Source organism: Panthera onca, chromosome B3 (genome assembly GCF_046562875.1).
Source record: "Panthera onca isolate mPanOnc1 chromosome B3, mPanOnc1 haplotype 2, whole genome shotgun sequence".
NCBI lineage: Eukaryota > Metazoa > Chordata > Mammalia > Carnivora > Felidae > Panthera > Panthera onca.
Window position 1 is genome coordinate 119,988,020 of NC_138344.1, and position 20,006 is coordinate 120,008,025.

Below are 20,006 nucleotides of genomic sequence, written 5' to 3' on the forward strand. Positions count from 1 at the left end.
AGTCTCTGTTCCCCAGCCAGCCGGTGCCCGGGATGTGGCCAGGCCTCCTGGAAATGTGCTGACAGATACATAGGAGGGAGGAGACACTTTCTGCTTCTCACATTTTTCATGAAGATGGAGAGTGGAAAAGAAACCAATTCCGTTTCTTTCATTTTTTGCTCCTGACCCTGATACTTTTCTAGAGCAGTTCTGGAGAAGGGTGTATGCCGAGGTGTGGAATGTTTGGTTTCCACTGGCTACTCGTTCCTCTCAGTCACTCATGTATCAAGGAATTCTCTATCATTTCTTCTGCTTCAGCAGCTGCCACAGTAGACCTTGAATGAATCTTAATTTCAAAATTTCAAATTTGAAGGTGAAATTGGCAGAGAGAGAGCTAAATTTCTGAAATGATGACGAATGTTCTCCAGAACCGAGGCGGATGGCACCCAGTTTATCACAAGGTTGGGCGCTGGGCACTGGGCACTCTCCCCCTGCCTCCTTAGCGTGCCTGGACACGTTTGAACTGCTGTACATTTGGGTTCTGATTGGGTGGTTGTTTTCCAAGTCTAGCTCCTTTTGTTCTGTATTCTTTCTGGGTAGAAAAAGTTGCACTTTTTTGTATCGTGTACATTAGTCTTTCCCATTTCTAGAAACAGAAAAGGATAAATAGAAAAAGCAGGAGTTCTTGAGTCAGTGAGACCTTGGACGAGTTACTTAACATCCCTGTGCCTTGATTTCCTTTTCTGTAAAATGGGGTAATTTTAGTATTGAGACTAATTCTCCTCCTCGATCCCTGTGCCTCCCGGCTCTAGGACCTAGTTCCAACTGATCCTATTTAATTCCCTAGCTCCTCTGTCTCTCAAGGCTTTCAGCCCCAGTTTTCCTTAGTTCCTTAGCCTATTCTGTGGTCTCTTGTTCTAGTAACCTTTCTTTCACCCTGCCACCCCCAACCCCCACAAGCTCTTGTCTTCCCTGTACTGCCATCTTGTTTTAAAATAACATGCCCTTGGGGCATCTGGGTGGCTCAGTCGGTTAAGTATCTGGCTTTGGCTCAGGTCATCACCTCGCGATTTGTGAGTTTGAGCCCCATGTCGGGCTCTCTGCTGACAGCTCAGAGCCTCAAGCCTGCTTTGGATTCTGTGTCTCCTTCTCTCTGATCCTCCCCAGCTCTCTCTCTCGCTCTCTCTCTCTCTCTCTCTCAAAAATAAATAAACATTAAAAAAATTTTTTTTTAGTAACATGCCCTTGCTGCCCAGGTCCCCGACCCCTTCCCCTCCACACTTACTCTTACAGTCTGACCTTATCTCTTACATTTTGTCCAGCTCTCAGAGATTGCTGATGACCTTGGATTGCCAATCTTGGTCACCTATTTTTAATCCTTCTTCTCCCTCAGCATGTGGTACTATTATTGACCACCTCCTACCTGAAAACTTTTCTTAGCTTCTCCAGCCCTTTAGTTCTTCCTCTAAGAGCTCATCCTCCTCTTTCCCCTGAAAACTAGATTCCATTTGCAACATGTGTTTTTTTTTAAATATAATTTATTGACAAATTGGTTTCCATACAACACCTACCAGCACCCAAAATACTCAACGTATTGTAAACATATTTTGAAAATATTCAAAGAAGTATTCAGTACTCAAAAACCTATTTGTTCTTTCCCTTTTTTCTCTCTGTATTGGTGACACTGCATTTCTTGGCATTTAGGTATGGAGCCTTTGATTTATCACTGTCTCTGTTTGCGTCTTGATTCTCTGTACATCCAGGCAATTGCCAATTCTTGCTGATTCTGACTCCACAATGTCTCATATATGTCTTCTCTGTTTCACTTTCACATCTGCTGTCCTGCTTAAGACCTTAATTATCTCAACTGGACAACTGCAGTTACCTCCCAAAGGGTCCCCTGCCCACCCTGGTCTTGGCTGTAAAGGAATCTTCTGGAATCACAAGTCTGATGATAATACTCCTTTGCCCAAGAATCTTGAGGGGGCTTTCTGTTATCTACAGTGTGGAGCCCAAGCTATTAAGTGTTATTCAAAGCCTTTATTTAGAATCTGGCTCCGGGCTACTTCCCCGGCCTGTCCTCGCCCATCACACATGTTCTTGTGCAAGTCACTCAGAATTTGTTAGTCTCCACGCCTTAAGTTTTGCTATCTTCTCACGGGAAATGTTCCCCTGTTACCATGTCTAACCTTATGCATTTGTCCAGGCTCCACATAGTTGCTGTTGGTTCTCACGCCTTTCCTGGTATAATCTGAAAGCAGCCCCTGTACTCAGAGGGCAGGGAGAGACTAAAGAAGGAGGCAGACCACTCGAGGTTGGTAGGTGGCAATTTTAATAATAGCAGAGGGAACTTACATAGGAGGCTTGTTTTGGGCAGCAAGACGAATGGCTCCCCACACCTGCCCACCAGATCTTATAAGCTTATAAAGAGTCGCTAACTGGGCTCAGCTATATATACCATGCAGGTGTTTTCAACACAACATCATCATCTCAAGGCCATGTCCCTGGAGCAGCCTCTAGAAATGCTAACAGCAAGTGGAGCCCACATTCCAAGGACAGGGGAGGAGGGGCTGAGAAGCTTCTGAGTTCCCGGAGCCAGCTCACAGGTCAGGTGGCGGCCACGTCTTTCTCATGACGTTTCCAAATAGGTGCCCCTTCACTCATATACATGCCACTTCACTCATCACACTGTGCATGTCCAGATAGCTGTCTCCTTCGACAGATGGTGGGCCCTTTGGGGGCAGTGTCCTCTGCTGCCTCAGAACCTGACTCATGGGTAGTACTCAGGAAATGTGCTCATGCTATTGGACTGGAAGTTTCTTGGTTAAGGATGGGGACTGTGTCCATGTTTTCACCCATTTTGTTTTTGGCTTGGTATATGGTGTGCACTCAGTACGTTTTTGAATAAAGAAATGAATGCAGAACCCACTGCTGCCCCAGCCAGAAGTCATCTTTCCATTCTCCGTGCTCCTTTAGCCCCTTATTAGTCTCTCTGTAGAGTAAACCCATTATAGTGATGTTTCATCTCTTATTTCTTATTGAGTTATAATCTATGTGATGGCAGTTCTTTCTAATCCATCAGCTAATTCAGCACCCTCACACTAGCTAGGTACTTATCACATCCCTGCTAAGTTGAAAAGAATTTCTCTTCTGTATTTTGTTGGTTTCTACATTGTTTTATTTTTAAATATTTATTTTTTAAATGTTTATTTATTTGAGAGAGTGCACACAGGTGAGCGGAAGAGGGGCAGAGAGAGAGAATCCCAAGCAGGCTCTGTGCTGACAGTGTATGCTAGACCTCATGAACCTTGAGATAGTGACCTGAGCCAAAATCGAGAGTTGGACGCTTAACCGAATGAGCCACCCAAGCGTCCCAGTTTTTTTATATTCTTTTTGAAACTCCTGCTCTTCCATGTTTCATTTTTTTTTTTAACGTTTATTTATTTTTGAGACAGAGAGACAGAGCATGAACGGGGGAGGGTCAGAGAAAGGGAGACACAGAATCTGAAACAGGCTCCGGGCTCTGAGCTGTCAGCACAGAGCCCGACGCGGGGCTTGAACTCACGGACCGCGAGATCATGACCTGAGCCGAAGTCGGCCGCTTAACCGACTGAGCCACCCAGGCGCCCCCCATGTTTCATTTTTATTGGGAGTACCACACTGCCCTTCAGAATAAAGCAGCTGACATTAACTGAATGTCTATTTTGCACCAGGCACTGTGCTAAGAACTTTATAAGCATTATTTCTTTAACCCTACGATGTGGATACTTATTTTTTACAGATGAAGCAAATAGAAGCTGGAAGGAAAGATGACTGTGCTAAGGTCACACAAATGGCAGATGGCTGAATCAGGACTCAAACCCAAGTCTGTGTGATGCCATGCTCTTTCCTTTAGTGTTTTCCTACCTCCTCCTGTTTGATTCAGGACTCTAACCTTGCGTCAGCTGAACACTGCTGCAGTTATAGCAAAGCCAATGATTGAGCCTACAAGAGAGAAACAAATTGAACTTCCTGAGTTCATGATGAGAAGTGCTTCTCCACGCTCCAAAGCAGGTTGAGAAATGTGCGGGTCTGTCTAGATGATCAGTTACTTGTTGAGCGAACACTTCATCAGATTATTTTATGGTGAAATCATAAATTTGCCTAATCTTTTGAGCAGGCAAAATTCGGCCTTCTTAATTTGCAGTGATGCAAAAAGATCTATTTATCACTGGTGGTGGCAGCCCCCATCGACTCATAAAAACCAAATGTATAAACTGGAAACACTACAAAGTGATTTGGTGGTTTTGTAAGGTTTCCCAGGAATGTCTCAAATCTTAATCTGGAACTCTTTCCAGATTTTGGAGCACTGAATGTCGATATGTATATGTGTATCGTGTAAATGACAGTGTTCAACAGAGAGGGGGGTGCATGACAAGAGAACTTAGTGCCGATGTACTGGGGCTGCAGAGATTCCCAGCTTTTCCTAGCCCCGTTTAGATTTCGATTAATGTTCTGACTCGTGTCTCCCGGTGATCAGAGTGTAAATCCCTTGAGGCTCATTTTATTGGGATCCAGGAGTTGACACAGGAGTTGAAGCTGTCTTAAAACACGTTGGTTGTTGTGGCTGATGATTTTATAAATTCTCAGGAAGTGGCCTTAAAAGAATGGTTAGAAAGGTAACTGTGTAAGGATGATTTTGTTTCATGTTCTTGATTGAATGTATGCTCTAAAATTTCTCTAGTGATGAGAATGATGTAATAAGTGTAGATCTGGCACTTTTGGTTTTCCTTTTCTCCTGAGTGAAGTGGATTCTGGTCCACTGGTGTTTCCTATTCAAGGCCTGCCTTTTGTTCTAGCTACATACACTAGAACAAGTCAGGAAGGACTTGCCACTTCATTGCCCCTGTTCCAAATCATTCGGAGCCCCATGGTCAGGAGAATGAAAGTTTCGGTAGCATGCTCAATTGATTTAGTCATATTCTGATGAGCCTTTGCATGTGAATAACATAGAGAGCATTGTTCTCAAGATGATAATGGTGTAGTTCTGAGGACATTATGAATGCAGATTTAGACAAATTAATCTTCGTAACATTCTGAGTGATTCTTAACCCTTTTTGAGTCAGAGATCCCTTTGAGAATTGAATGAAGGCTATCTTGTTCTGAAAAAAAAAAAAAATGTGCGGGGCGCCTGGGTGGCTCAGTCGGTTGAGCGTCCGACTTCGGCTCAGGTCGTGATCTCGCCATCCGTGAGTTTGAGCCCCGCGTCCGGCTCTGTGCTGACAGCTCAGAGCCTGGAGCCTATTTCAGATTCTGTGTCTCCCTCTCTCTCTGACCCTCCCCCATTCATGCTCTGTCTCTCTCTGTCTCAAAAATAAATAAACGTTAAAAAAAAAATTTTTTTTTTAAATGTGTACTCAGACTTAGAAATTTGCATTAATTTCAAAGTCTTCACAGATACTTTCCAATGAGGCTCCTTCTTGGTACAACCAGGGACCCACGGTCTCCACGTTAAGAACCTCTGAAAACTTTAAGGTAGCATATGGCCAGTAATATTGATAATTTGGCCAAAAATGACCACTCCAGATCTATGATCATCTTTGCTTCACACATTCTTTATATTATTTCAGTGATATCCCCCGACTAGGGTATAATCTTGATGGAAGCAAGGAGTTTTGTTTTGTTTTCACTGTTCACTCCATGCTGAGAAGAATTCCACCGAGTAGCTGATAAATATTTGTTGGATTAATGATACGATCTTCTGAAGCCCCGTCTCTAGACTTCGCCTGAGCTATGCCAAGATTGTAAGTTGCGTTGGGAGCGCTAGGCCACCAGTTTGCTCACGTGGTAGCTATTATTTGGTGTTTCACGTTGAATTCCCAACCTCCATTTTGATAAAAAAGATACATGACATTTGCAAACAGCCTAGTGAACCTGAGGTTCAAGATCTGTTTCACGCAAGATAAAAGAAAGGGAAAACCCAAAGTGCCAGATCCATACTTACTACATGATTTTCATCACTGGAGAAACATTAGAGAATGTATGCAACCCGATCTCAAATGGAGTGTCAGCCGTTTGCAGTTTCACTGCTAAGAAGAAACATAACAGCAGAGACGTTGTGCAGACAAGGAGCAAAATCTGTACGCACAGCTCTTATTTCCCACATTTGAGAACCTTGCCCAAGGCTTCAAGACCAGGAAGAACGTGTCTCTAAAATTATGCAGGGCACTAGCAAGAGCAACACTTGCCTCTCTCTAATCACTGATTATTTTATTTCCCATTATTCCGAAGCTAGCCTTCCAGTGACAGTAATCACTTTTCCACTCACTGGTGATTCTAGCTTCTAGCTAGAGGCTGTGTGTGTGTGTGTGTGTGTGTGTGTGTGTGTGCACGCGCGCGCACACGCGCGCACTTGTGAGTAGATGAGACCCACTTCATTCAGTATATAAATGCTTTTGTGCCTGCTGGGCTAAGCTCGGAGGATACAACAGTGAATGAGATATAGTAATTTGTGGGCCAAGATAGGCAAATAAGCCTACAATTATAATACAGTACAAATCATGGCATGAAGTTCTTTCAGCCCTACCTCTAGGCTCTTGAAGCAGTTTAGTGACAAGGATCCTTTGCAGCTAAGGGAGATTGTTTATGAAAAATAAAGTTGACATTGGGAAGTAAAATGCAAGATGGTAGCAACTAGATTTCGGGATCCTGCTGCGCTAAAGTGGTTTGAAGGACCTTCTTAGAGCCAGTGATGAAACACCATATAAACTGATCTTTCGGTTTGCATGTTGGGGGTAATCCCTGCCTCCTGGCATAGCCCTCTCTAGATTTGCTGGTTGTGTTTTTCTAAGCAGCAATGATAAACCTTGGAACTGTGTTAAGAAAGGTAAAAGCCACGTGACAATCCACCAGCCCCAGTTAGCAGAAGGCTGCATTTGTAGATAAATCGTATCTATAGAGAGCATCTATAGAAATGGAGAATGTGGTCTGCTATGCACGGAGATTGTCTTGTCCTTAAGGGACTGATGGCATATGCATACACAGAGGCAGATACCAGTTGATGATTGATGGGCTCGAGGGCTCATGCTGGATGCCGGCATCTTTGGTTTTTTTCATTAACCTGTGTTGTCTTTCCAAATATCTACTAAAACTTCACCATTCTTAAATATCAGTCTGTTTGATTTTGTTGTTCCATGGTGGAGCTGGAAAATACTACCCATGTGGTCATTAAACACTGATTTAGGGCAAAGTGTGGCTGGAATCTAGGATTCCATAGTCACCACCTTGAGGTTCAGAAGAAGATGCCCAGAGAGTATCCTTCAGGCCAGAGCCACCTCTTATTACTATTTTTGGTTCCAGACTCCTGACTGGAATTCCTAGCTTTGGTGACTTGGGCTACATAGTGTATGATCCAATGACTTCTTTTGCCCACCAGGCCTCAGGCCTAGACCCAAGCCATCTAGTCAGACCTTTCCCCCCAAGGCCCACACCCTAATCTTGATCATCAAACCATTCTACTGTTGAAGAGAGGCATGGCAAGATAATCTAAGGACAGGCATACTTGCACTAAGGCCCACTCTTTGACCATCCCTTCTTAAAATGCCAGGCAGCACCATCTTGCTTTGCCAGCTGTGGGAAGATGTATCCAAAAGAGGGCTGATCCAAGAAGAAACCACGAACAATGAACACATGAATTTAAGAGTGTTTATCGGCAGATTACAAAGCAGGTCTCTAGCTCCGTGGTCCAGCACTCCTGAGCCTAGGAGGGAAGTGAGTAGAGGCCAGCAATGGCGTGTCCTGCATCCCGACCTCCGTACCTCTTGCCTGACTACCGTGGCTCTCGACGAATCTTAGTTTTCCTTAATAGCTCCTTTCTCCCCAGCCCATGAAACAGCACTAGATTTTTCTACCCACACCACGATTCTGACATAGCACTACTCTATCAGAACCCTTCAGCAAGCTTACTGTTACCTCTTAGATTAAGAGCAAAATGTTTAGTCTGGCATTCAGTGATCTCCCCAAGCCATTTTTTCTTTCTGTTCCTATCTTTTATTGCTCTGAGATTTAGCCAAATTAGACTGCTTCCTATTTCTCAGACATTCTTCCTGCCTATCTGTTTCTGCATTTTGACTTAACGCTTTTTCCCTCTAGGAACCACCACCATCCCACCACCCCCACAGCAATCCTACTGCCTATCCTTTTAGGCCTAGCTCAGATGTCTTTGAATTTCCTTAGCATTTTTATTGTGGCAGTTATCACATCCTAGAGGCCTTGAATATTGTTCTCTGTTTCTATGTGTCTTGTCTCGCTAGATTACCAGTTCCTTCATGGGTAACGTTTTAATGGGCCACATTTTAATCTGTGTATACCCCTAAGATTTGACCCAAGACCTTGCTTATATGAAGCAGGTTTGGACTTCTTTTGAGCGTTCAGGTGTGCAGCATTTCTAGAGCATGGCAACTACAGCAACAGTGATCTAGTTAGGCCTGGCCCTGGATCCTCTTTGGATACCAAAAGGTTATGTATCTGGGTGGGTGGTGGGTATATTCTGGGAAGCCATCAGGGCAATGCCATCATATTTTCATTATAACACTGGCAGCAAACAGCAAACAGCAGTAACAAGCAGTAACACTTGGGCGGGCCAGCAGCCGGAAATTGGCCTCCCTCTCTGTGTTTCACCTACCCCCTTTACAATCCATCACCTGTATTTATTCCTGCTGTAATTTAAACACCTGTCTAGATGGAATGCGCACAATGTGTCCCTACCCCACACATTCAGATATTTGCTCACCTGCCTGATTCGGAAGGCTGGCTCTAAAATAAACAGCGTTTTGGTATTACAAGAAAAAATGCACCGAGGTCACTGTGGCAATGGACATGAAGAAGGGAATGGGAGTGGAACCTCTGGAAGAGCAGCCCCGGGAGAGTGGAGCAGAGGAGGGGGAGGAGCAAGGGGTGAAGCATCTGCCTAAGGCCTAGGCAGCGGTGGGTGGGATCCTGTGACTAGATCTCCCCGCAGGCAATCATTCACTTAGCTGACCAGCTAGAGAAAGGCTGGGGTGGAGGAATATTTACCAAGTTTAATTTTTAGGCTTAAATGTCTTGGTTATTTATTTTTTTCCCTTTTAATGATTTTTAAGAGAGGAGAGAGACAGAGTGGGGAAGGGGCAGAGAGAGCCTGAGACAGAGTCCAAAGCAGGCTCCAGGCCCTGAGCTGTCAGCGCGAAGCCCGATGCGGAGCTCGAACTCACAAACTGCAAGATCGTGATCTGAGCCGAAGTCAGACGCTTAACCAACTGAGCAACCCAGGGACCCCAATGTCTTGGTTATTTTTAATGGCCACTGTTTCTCATGGCAGCAAAACAAGTAGACTTGGAATTTTCTGACCCTTGTTTTAAACCATTTTATTCACATTTGCATCCTTGTCATACTGAATGATTACTTAGTTAACGTTTGAGCATCCAAACAACACTGAGAAATAGTAAAATCTTGAAGTTCTGATAGAATTATTTTCTCTACTCCTTCCCCTTGGGTGTTTTGTATCGTGCTCTTCACCCCGTCCAGGCATTTCTGCTGGTTTTTGGGAAATTCCCGGAGCTTTCTGGAGGAGAACCTTTCTATGGCCCCCGTTTCCTTTTCCACCATCTCCTGTAAAAGTGCTTCCCTGACATTACCAGGCACGTGAATTACCTGTGTGTGGCTCTTGTCAGATGCACATTTCCTGCACTGGGGCTGAGGCTGGCTGAGAGTCTGCCTCCTTATCAAGCTCCCAGGGATTGCAGATGCTGCTGGTCACAGATGGACCTGTAAGTTCCAGGTTCTGGTACAAGGCAGTGAGAGTAACACAGTGCTTAGAAACTACAAGCATCAGGCAGACCAGGAATTGAAACTAGGGGCTGAAATGTAACAATTATTCTTGAGCAAGTTATTTCAACTCTCAACCTCAATTTTCCCATCTATAAGTGAAGGCAATAATCCTACCTAACAGAGTTGTCTTGAAGACTAAATAAATTTATATATAAATACATACACACACACACACACACACACACACACACACACACACACAGAGGACAATGCCTGGCAAAAATTAAGTGTTCATTAAATTTAGCTATCGTTAGCTAAACATGACTTTATTGTTACTGTTGTGAACCTGAAAGTTTTTGTATTTGCATAAAAATTAAGGTAGACTGTTTTAGAAGTCCACAGACTTACAAGGTTTTTACGTACGTGTGCTATCTTTTGCACATAAAGATGTTGATATCCATTGTCAGCAAGGCATGTTATTTGTGTCATAGTTTCAGTAATTAAAATGGGTTTTAAACTGTCCCATCTATCTTCCAGACACTACGTGACCAATGGGATGAATTCATGAGTTGGCCAGCCTAGATTTAGTAGCACAGACTCTGATTATTGGCCCAGGAAAGCCACCTGGCCCAATGGCTACAACCTCTACCTTGATAGCCTAATACTCCTCACAAAAATCATGAGCTGTCTCTTTTGTTACTAGTACTCTATGTCTTTATGTGCTATTAAGCCTGTCCTTCTTGAAAATGCTTCAGCGTGGAATGTTCATCATTACTGAAAATCAGATATATGTATGAAATTGTCCACTTTCTCTTCATCTGATGAGGCTTTGTTTACCTGGAGAAACAGATGGACAGAGTGTCAGATGTAGCCTGGTGGCAGCCATATTTATCATCCTTCTTCCTGTTAGGGTGGAACCTCCACGTGTGAACCCTGATTGACGTGTAGAGTTTATTAAGGCCCGGCCCAACGCAGGGAGATTTGCCCTGCCCTTAGATATTCCCTAGTCAAGACAAGGTGCCATTGGGGCAACAATGATGCTTGGGTCCATTTTAGTTCGGCATCTCCTTCTGCCCATCCTGGAAAAAACTGGGAAACTGAAAGGAAGAACCAGAAGCTGTTTTAAGTCACATAGTCTAGGAATGATTAGCTTGGACCGACTCTAGCAAGACGTAAGTTTGTACACATAAGATTCAGCTAGATCTGGTTGAGGCTTCTGAGCTATGCTATCTGATTAGGTAGCCACGAGGTAGGTGCATGTGGCTTTTAAAATTTAAGTTATATAAAGTTTAAATTCCAGTTCCTTAGTCATACCAGACACGTTGCAAATGCATAATAGCCACATATGGCTTGTGGCCACTGTATTGGGCAGTGCAGATTATAGAACATTGACATCATCCCAATACATTCTGTTGCATAGGGCTATTCTAGAACAGGGATTGTTTGTCACTTCTGACTGATTTGTATTGGCTGTCTGGAGGACTGTGTAAAGAAGTTTCTGAGGCCATATCTAAGTGAGCCCCAAGTTGTTTGATTATTTACTGGCAACGTATGTTCCAGGAAGACAGAGCCGGGTCAGGTAGGGATAGTTGTGACATAGGTCCTGGGTGTCTTCTAGACAAAACCTTAGAAGTAAGAATAGAATATTTAAAATAGAGGATCAGTTATTATTTAAAGAGACAGGTTACATTTTTAGCAGGAGTCCTTTGTAAAGAAAGATGAGGGGCACCTGGGTGGCTCCGTCGCTTAAGCCTCTGACTTCGGCTCAGGTCACGATCTTCTGGTTCGTGAGTTCAGGCCCCTCATCGGGCTCTGTACTGACAGCTCAAAGCCTGGAGCCTGCTTCAGACTCTGTGTCTCCCTCTCTCTCTGCCCCTCCCCCTGCTCACACTCTGTTTCGCTCACTCAAAAATAAATAAACATTAAAAACTAAAAATGAGAAGCTTTAAAAGTTTTGTTATTCTTTATATAACCTCTCATTTAAGAGTGGTCCCTTTGCTACTTCAAAATAATGACGATATTTTGTTTTTGTGTAGAAGCAAATCACAATAGCTACCATTTTTTGGTTTATGCATGAAATGAGGAATCAGTGTTACATGAAAAAACAAAACCCACAAAGAACCACCAAGAATCTAAAATTCGTTTCATGTTCATGCCTCCTTTTACTATACCTGCTAAGAAACCAAACCGATTGATGGGATGTTGGGTTCCCCCCCCCCCACCCACTTCTTTAATATCCTCTGGTGAAGGGTAACATGGGGAATAATATTTAAGGCAAAGTGTATTCAATGCCTGTATAATCACTGTTGTCAGAATTTGAGATAGCTAATTATATTTTCAAAAATCTCTAAGAATTAAGGATAACGAGGACTGTTTCCTACTAGTTTTAAAACTAGAAAATGGATTCTAAAACAAGAGTACCAGTTCTGCAACTGTTACGTGACCTTGAGCAAATTAGTTACGGTGAACTCTGAGCCTTAGTGTCTCCATCTCTGAAAGGGAGCGTAACAGTGTCTGCTTCCGTGAGTGATGGGTAAGGAGTAAGTGAGATCTAAAAGCTCACTTCCAGGTGCCTGACATTACTATTCAAATGTTAAACCATGTTTGGGGAAAGTATACCACATGCACTTGGAGGAGAACATTTTCTGTCTAACCGTGGCCCTGCACTTAGCAGGTATGTGACTTTTGTCTAATTGCTTACCGTCAGAATTATCAAATTGATTTTAGTTTCCTCTTTTATAAAATGGGGGTAACAATAGAACCTACTTCAGAGGGCTCGCTCAGGGTGAGCTAATGCATATCAAAGACAATGCAAGGACATCTAATACATGGCACATGGTGAGCATTCAATAACTTAGGTATTAGCGTGAAAATGACGGTGTTTAAATTAGGGGTAGCCTTGCCGAAAGAGAGAAGATTGAAGAAATCTGATATTTCTTCTCTTTCCCATCCACTAATCGCCAAACTATACAGTTTATACTAAACATGGTAAAGTGTGTACATTTTGTTTATTTTATTGCTGTTCCACTATAAATTATTAATAAGCCTCTTGTATTAGGGTTTTGGCATGCTGCCTGAGGCAGCAATAGGAGAAGCTGCTAGTTATCATAAAGACCTTTCTCACTCTATAGTGTTTTTACAAGCTGCGAGCTCATGTCTAATTTGAAAGGCCTGATGTTTAAGGCCAGGGAGCAGGGCAGGAAGGAAGAGGGCTCAGTGTGGGGCAGGGGTGAGTTCGGTCTTTTTATTTTATCTATTGTCTGAGAACCTGACCTATGTTGCCTCTGTGGTGTAGGAAGAAGGCATGGCTCCTTGAAGGCTCTAGGGGCCAGAGAATACTACCATAACCTGCCCCAGTATATTCCCTCCCTACCCTTTCATCTGCGTGTGTCTTCTCAAGGGGGTCAGAAATGATGAGCCAAGGTTGGCTTCTGAAGCTTCTTCTAAAGACAGGTCCACACTGAAGGGTGCAGCCTGAGTGTCCCGTACCCCAGCCTCCACAGACACTCCTGACCTATGGAAAATGCTTTCTTCCCAAGAAAACTATTTGAGTCCTTTGGTGTGAAGGCCTAGTCCTGGGCTGTTTCGCGTACTGAGTTCTTTAACTAGGGATGAAGTACTATACGGTGGCTAGAAATGATTTCTGTTTCTTTCAGAATTTTCAGAATTAAAGAAAAAAAAAAAAAAAAAAGACAACGCTCCAGAATTCTTCTGTTTGTAAATGTCAAAATTGCTAGGCTGTTAGGACATTTTTGAGGAGGATGCTTTTCCTGGAATTTCCATCTCCTGTGCCTCACGCTCAGCACCCAGCATTCAGCTTTGTGCCCTCCCGCCTTTCATCATCCCCTCCCTGTGCAACTGATTTTGAAACACTTCTCAAACCATCCTTTCTTTTCTGATTTCATCCTCATCACACAGGTTTTAAGCTTACCACCTCGTGTCTGTATTTCTCATAATAATTTACATTTTCTCTTTTGGATGATAAAAGTACTCCATGCCCTTTAGGAGTTTGTATCTGTGTGTGTGTGTGTGTGTCTGTGTGTGTGTGTGTGTGTGTGTGTGTGTGTGTGTGTGTGTGTGTGTGTGTTTAAGGAAATTTGGATCTGCTTTTTGTACAGTTTCATAGTGTGATTTTTTTTCTTTAACCTGAGATATTAACATGTTCCTATATTATTATGAATTTTTCAAAAAACTACCAAATGCATAGCGTTCCCTTATATAGACAGAGCAAAATTTACCAAACAACACTGTTAGTCATTCTGATCTTTCCCTTTTTCAATATTAAAATCAATGCCTGTTTTCAAAATCTGTTCACAATATAGTGTAGTGAGTAAGAAGATGGGCTTTGGAGCTCCAAAGACCGGGGTCCAGATCCTGGTCTGACCAATTGTTCATAGGCCTCAGTTTGATTCTTTGTAAATGGGGATCATAAAGGCACTTACCGACAGAATTATGACAGTGTAAATGAGATGCGTGTAATGTACTCATTTACGCAGAGCTTTGCACGTTCTCAGTTCTGCTAAATAGTAACTGCTATCACGACAGTCACCCTCATTAATCATGTGCAATTAGTTTTTAGCACAGTTGCTAGAAGTTAGATGATAGCATCAAAGTGTACAAATACCCTGATACCTGTAATAATCGATTGCCAAATTCTAGAAAGATTCTACCAATTTATAGTCACATAAATACTAGAGGTACATATCTAATATAATGTTTTTTGTTGTTAGGTATCGATGTATATACGAAAATAGCCTCTTACATTTACATTTACATTTCCTTTGATTTTCCAGTGGAAATGACTAGTTTTAAATGTTTAGTTGGTTAATTATATTCCTTTTTTGTAAATTGTTTATTGGGGTCGGTGCCCATTTTTCTTTTGCCTGTGCATCTTTTGTCTAAATGAGTGAGTTCTTTGTATGTGACAGTAATTATTATTATGTGTAACTAAAATTTATTGTGCCTTTAGAACTTGTAGATGAGAGAACAAGGGTCAGAAAGGCTGAATATCTTGCCTCGTGTCTTAGACCCTTGTCTGGCACAGAGTAAATACACAGTAAACTCTTGCTGTTGTGGTTATTGATCTTTGTATTTCACAGCGCCTGGCACAGTACAGTACTTTGCACACGATACGAGCAGAATACATAGTTGGTAACTTACGTTGACACCAGCCACCCTCGCTTCTCTGAACTCTTTGATGGGCACAGAAGCCAGCCTCTAATGGGTGCCTTTGTCACAGCCCCTGTTTTAGCTCAGATGAATCAGCATCTCCTGGACTTTACTTGATTTCCTCCACATGTTCTTAATGATACTTTTCTAAAATGCCGTGAAATCATGTTATTTCCCTCACTTCGCTTCTAGGTAACAAACCTGAATTTGGCAAGTGGCGCCATAAGCAGAAGCAGCGCTTCAACGTCCCCCACCCTTCGGCCCGTGATCAGTCCTAATGGCCCGACATGGTCCCTACAGTCAGACCTTCAAGCTCCTGAGAGCCACCCCACCCCTCCTGGAAGCAGGTATGTGAAGGGTCCTGGAGCTAGTGCTTGAGTCACCGAGACAGCCTGGGTCCTAAGTGAGCCGTTCCTACCTTGAACTCCCTGCACAGACTCCCGTGGTCTGCGCCTTTCCCCACGTGTCCCAGTAGTCTGGCACTTGAATTGAGGGCCTCGTTTTATCTGTAAGACAGTTTGTGGACAAATCAAAGGCAAAGGAAGTTTCTGATACAGTTCAGTGAGCTCACTTGGGGGTGAAAGAGGAAGAATTTAAACTATGTTTAATCCTTGCCCGTCGTCAACATTTTCGTGTTTTGACCTCTGACATTTTCTCCCTGTCTCCTCATACTTGTGCTACATTGCATTTCAGTAACTTTGGATTCTCTTTTTTTTTTTTTTTTTTTGAGGGACATATTTGTTTTTTATGTTTTCATCTAGGTTATGTAATTAAACTCAAACAGCCTCCCTGGACAATGTTCATTTGGGAAGTGGGAAGGAAATGTCCTTTATGTAGTTGAGCAAAGTGGCAGAGGATAAAATCCAAATAGATTCTGGCCATAGAGTAAGCAACTTCCGAATTAAAAGAAGAACCACTGTATTGAATTCTAGTCTCAATCCATATTTGAAGTCCCCTATTAAAAAACAAAAATGTAAGAAATGGATTCCTAGTACACCTTGCCTTTGTGGCTATTAAATATGGGTTTAATTGCATCTGTCCCTGAGTGAAGTGAGCTAGAGAGGAATGTGACCGTTCCGATCAAGTATTCTGTTCCCTCCAAATAAAGATATTGTCCCCTCTAAATAAGGAAGCTCTGGCCCAGGTGCCCCACTGAGTCCCCACCCCTGCCCCAGCACTTCCGGCCTCTGAGGGTGGGAGGGTGACCTAAGACTTGGGCATAAAGGAAATTGCTATTTGTCAAAGTATCTGTTGGTGTTAGAATCATTACTGAAGGAACTCATTTGGGAAGCAGAGACTCTGCCCAGGAAACAACATAAACATAAGCACATTACGTCACGCTCGAATCCAGTGTCGTTCGTACCAGTAATCCTTGCAGTCAAGGGTGAAAAGAATCATCCTAACTGAGAATCATAAAGAGTCGAAGACCAGGAGACAGGCCTGTTTGAGAGAGGACATCCTCCCACAAAGTTCTCTTCACAGAAGTCTGTCGTTTGGTGATTTACAGTCCACAGAATAACCACATTCCTAAAACATAGGTCGTAAAAGAGAAATTCTGTTTATACCATAGAGCTCTATTTTCCATATAAAATATTTCCAAATATTCCATTTTCATTTTATAATCAGAGCCTTGTTTCTGTGGAAAACATTTTCCCTGCAATCTGGGGTATATTTTCTATCTATATGACAAGACTGTAACCATTTTCCGTACTATAAACAAAATGTCAAAACTACATATTTTGGAGAAGTAGACTTGTAGATGGAACGAGGAAAAATTTTTTTTTTAATAAAAGTTGTGGCTGGGTTTCGAGCCTTCTTTTCGTAGCACCTGTTTGTCAGAGCTGAGACACAGAAAGATGTGGGAATCCGTCCAGCACTGTGCGTGGTCTTTTCCTAGCCAGACCGTGCTTGTGAGCTACAGGAAAATAGCACATTATACCGCCGACTGAGCCACTGGCCTCAGAAAGCAGCTCCCGCAGAGTCCCCTGGCCTTTTCCTTTTTGGGTTAGTTGTACCCAAAGCCGCCCTCTTGTCACCTGCTCTTCAAGCTTAAGGACCAGTTTTCAGGTCCCATTTCAGTGTGGGGTGGCCCTGGGGAATCCTCCTCTGCCCTCAGGTAACCTCTGGTGGCCAGAACAGCCCGGAGGTTCGGCTTGGGGATTCCAGTTCCGCGTGGAGCTCCCAGAGGTGCCCACCCTAACGCAGTGCTAACTGAGTTCCCCAAGCTCCTTCCAGACCTGGCGGTGTCGCAGGCCCCAGCCAGACACTGCCAGCAGGCATTCCATGCCGTAACGGGCCCTGGTTTCCATTTTCGCCCGGTTCAGTCACCGTTCTCGTGGCTCTTGAGTCCCTTGTCCCTCTCTTAGTAGTAAGGGTGACTGAGTTCCATGAATATGGGATCAGTAGCTTAGAGATGTGAGTTTTATTACTGGTTTTGACACTGAGGGACCCTAACCTACTTATTTAATCTTTTTATTGGGCTGTTTTGAGAGCTTTTAGAATGTCCTTACAGTACTTTGCCCTCCCTGGAAGTGGACGCTAAGTAAATAAGAGGTACGCCTGCTGGTTAATCTACGAAGCAGCAGCGGATTCCAGCGCAGAGAAACTCTGACAATTCACTAAGCCAGGCGCTGTCCCGTAAACAGTAACAAGATGTAAAGAGAATCCATCGCTGGCTGTGCTCCTCATGTGCATATTGGAGGACTCAGTGACTTGGTAGCCACAGGAATGAAAACTGGTGACTCACGAGAACTCTGCAAATAGTGTTATTTTTCATTTCCCTGTGGTGTTGCTATTGTTCTCGATTTTATGGATCACACAAGTTTTCACCAGACAACCTTGTTCTTCCCCCCGCTGTTTTGAAACCACCCCAAACATAGCCTCAGGGCTGTCGTCTCCCATTGGGTCAGTGTGAGCTCAGCCCAGCTCCTCAAATCCCTTGGTTCCTCTGGTCTGTCTGGAGTCCCTGCTCAAGCTTTGTTGTGGGAGAGGAAGGCAGAGAGCCCACGACTTGCCCAGACAGTCTGAGGCCTGGCCATGTAGCTTGCAGTTCCCTAGACACTCTGGAGCTGGACTTGGCCAGCCATTCCTCTGTTGTTACTTTTCAGAGGTAATAAGTGAGATTAATTGCAGGCCATTCTCCAGAAGAGAAAGTAGTCGGGGCCAAGATCAGTCACATGTTTAGAAGCCTGAGTGAGGTGTACCTCCAAGCAAGGCCGATTTAGAATTAGACAATAGGGCCTCCAGGGTGCAGGTACCAAGTGTTCATGACCTCTTTTTTCTTAAAGGGATCGGTTTCGGTCTCTAGATGCTGATAGCTGGGGAGTTAAGCTTTTCTTTAGCCAATGAGATGGGTGGGATTTTTCGGCTGCCTTTTAACTACACATTTTCTGGGCACATGGGGACATGGTTAGGGGCCTGAGGTGATAAAGCAGAGGCATCTCAGCACTGCCAGCCTTGCCTGGTGTCGGATCATGTCAGGGAGGGGCATTTTCTAGGTGACGAGCACTCAGCGGGTTCACAGTGCATCTTTCTTTGTGAGACCTGGAAGGGTTACTGTAAAGTCTTGGCTGCTGCTTGGAATGATTTGGGAAGGACAGGGCCTCAGACGGCTTGGCAGGAACCTGAGGCCCTGTTTTTTTCCAGTCCAACCCTTCCTTGTGGATCGAGCTGTCAGGGAATCCCACGAATGTCTGGCTTCTGCCCCTTTGTATGTTTTTCCAGCATTTGTCATTGAATTATTTTTATCCATCTCTGGCTTTTTCACACATGCAACCTGGGGATTTGTCTGTTCCTCGATATTAAAGGTGGGGGAGTTGGAAAGCACAGCCACGGGTTTGTTCCTCCTTTTTGTGACAGGGCAAGACATCGTGGGCCTGGGGTGCTCGCCCTGATGGCCCCCGCTCTCGAGAATAGCTGTGTGTCAGAACTTTAAGTTCTGTATGGGGAAATGGGGTACAATGAAGCACCAAATCTGGGAAACCTGGGCTAGATGTCATGTCACTCTGTCCCTTCACCCTCTTACTCTCCAAAAATTAAATTATAAAGAGTCCGATGCCCTACTTCACATAATTTTTAGGAACAAGTTTTTCAAAGATTTTGATTCTAGTTTAAGCTAATACTTTTCTCCCTTCCTTCAGATTGTTTCTTATAAATGTTGCTGTAGAGTCAGGTCTCTGACTTCCCATCGTTTCGTGCTTAATCGGTCCTCAGAAATATCGAGTTTGGTATTTAAAAAAAAAAAAACATCTTATTCATTTTCCATATGCCAGGCATTAGGTCAGGTGCCGGGAAGTCATGATAAATAAAACAGAAGAGTGCCTGATCTCACGGAGCTTACTGTCCATGATGTATCTTTCATGTTCTCAGCATCATCCCAGGCGCTGGGTACGGTCTAAAAGATTTGGAAAACATGGTTTTTGATCACAAAGAAGTCACCATCTGGCAGAGAAGGGGAAAAAAATTGCAGAGTCGTGTCAAATGGCACATAACAAAGATTTAAATTTTCTGGCCCAGGCAATTAGAAGAAAAGATATCAAGAAGAGTGTGGAAGGATTTAATCTGGTCGCTGCCATGTGGGTGAACCTTGAGGCCATTACGTTACGTGAAATAAGCCCGTCACGAAAGGGCAAGTACTGTATCATTCCATCCACATGAAGTGTCTAAAGGAGTCCTAGAAACAGGAAGTGGAAAGGTGGTTGCCAGGGACTTCGGGAAGAGGAGAGGGGTATTAGTATTTAGTAGCTACAGCTTTCCAGTTTTGCAAGATGAAAAAGTTCTAGAGATCAGTTGCAGAACAGTGTGAATATACTTAATATCAGTGAACTATACACACAGAAATCGTTAGGTAGTAAATTCAAAGTTAGGTGTTTTTTACTGTACTACAAAGGAGTATCGTAAGGATTTAAAAGAAAACCCCGTAGTTGCGCACTCATTTTACTTAGTGATTAAAATGGCAACGTTTTGCTCCTATCCTCTGCTTGTCTGTACGGGGACTTATTCTGAGCCTAGTCCTTTAAATGCTTCTATTTCTTTAAGAGCATGTTAACTTTATAGGAAAGGGGGCCGTTGAC

The 20,006-nt window shown here is 43.5% G+C and overlaps 1 protein-coding gene across 19 annotated transcripts in view; it reads left to right on the forward strand.

Annotated features, from left to right (window-relative positions):
- The window catches only part of TTLL5 (tubulin tyrosine ligase like 5), a 286,889-nt gene that overhangs the window by 133,580 nt on the left and 133,303 nt on the right, over positions 1-20,006 (forward strand). For all 19 annotated transcript variants that reach the window (XR_013556016.2, XR_013556017.2, XM_078447986.2 and 16 more), the window contains one exon: positions 15,127-15,281. Coding sequence is in view for 17 of the 19 variants with exons in the window: in XM_078447986.2 (XP_078304112.2) it covers positions 15,127-15,281 (155 nt within the window). In the remaining 2 variants the exon portion in view is untranslated. The remainder of the gene's footprint in view (positions 1-15,126; positions 15,282-20,006) is intronic.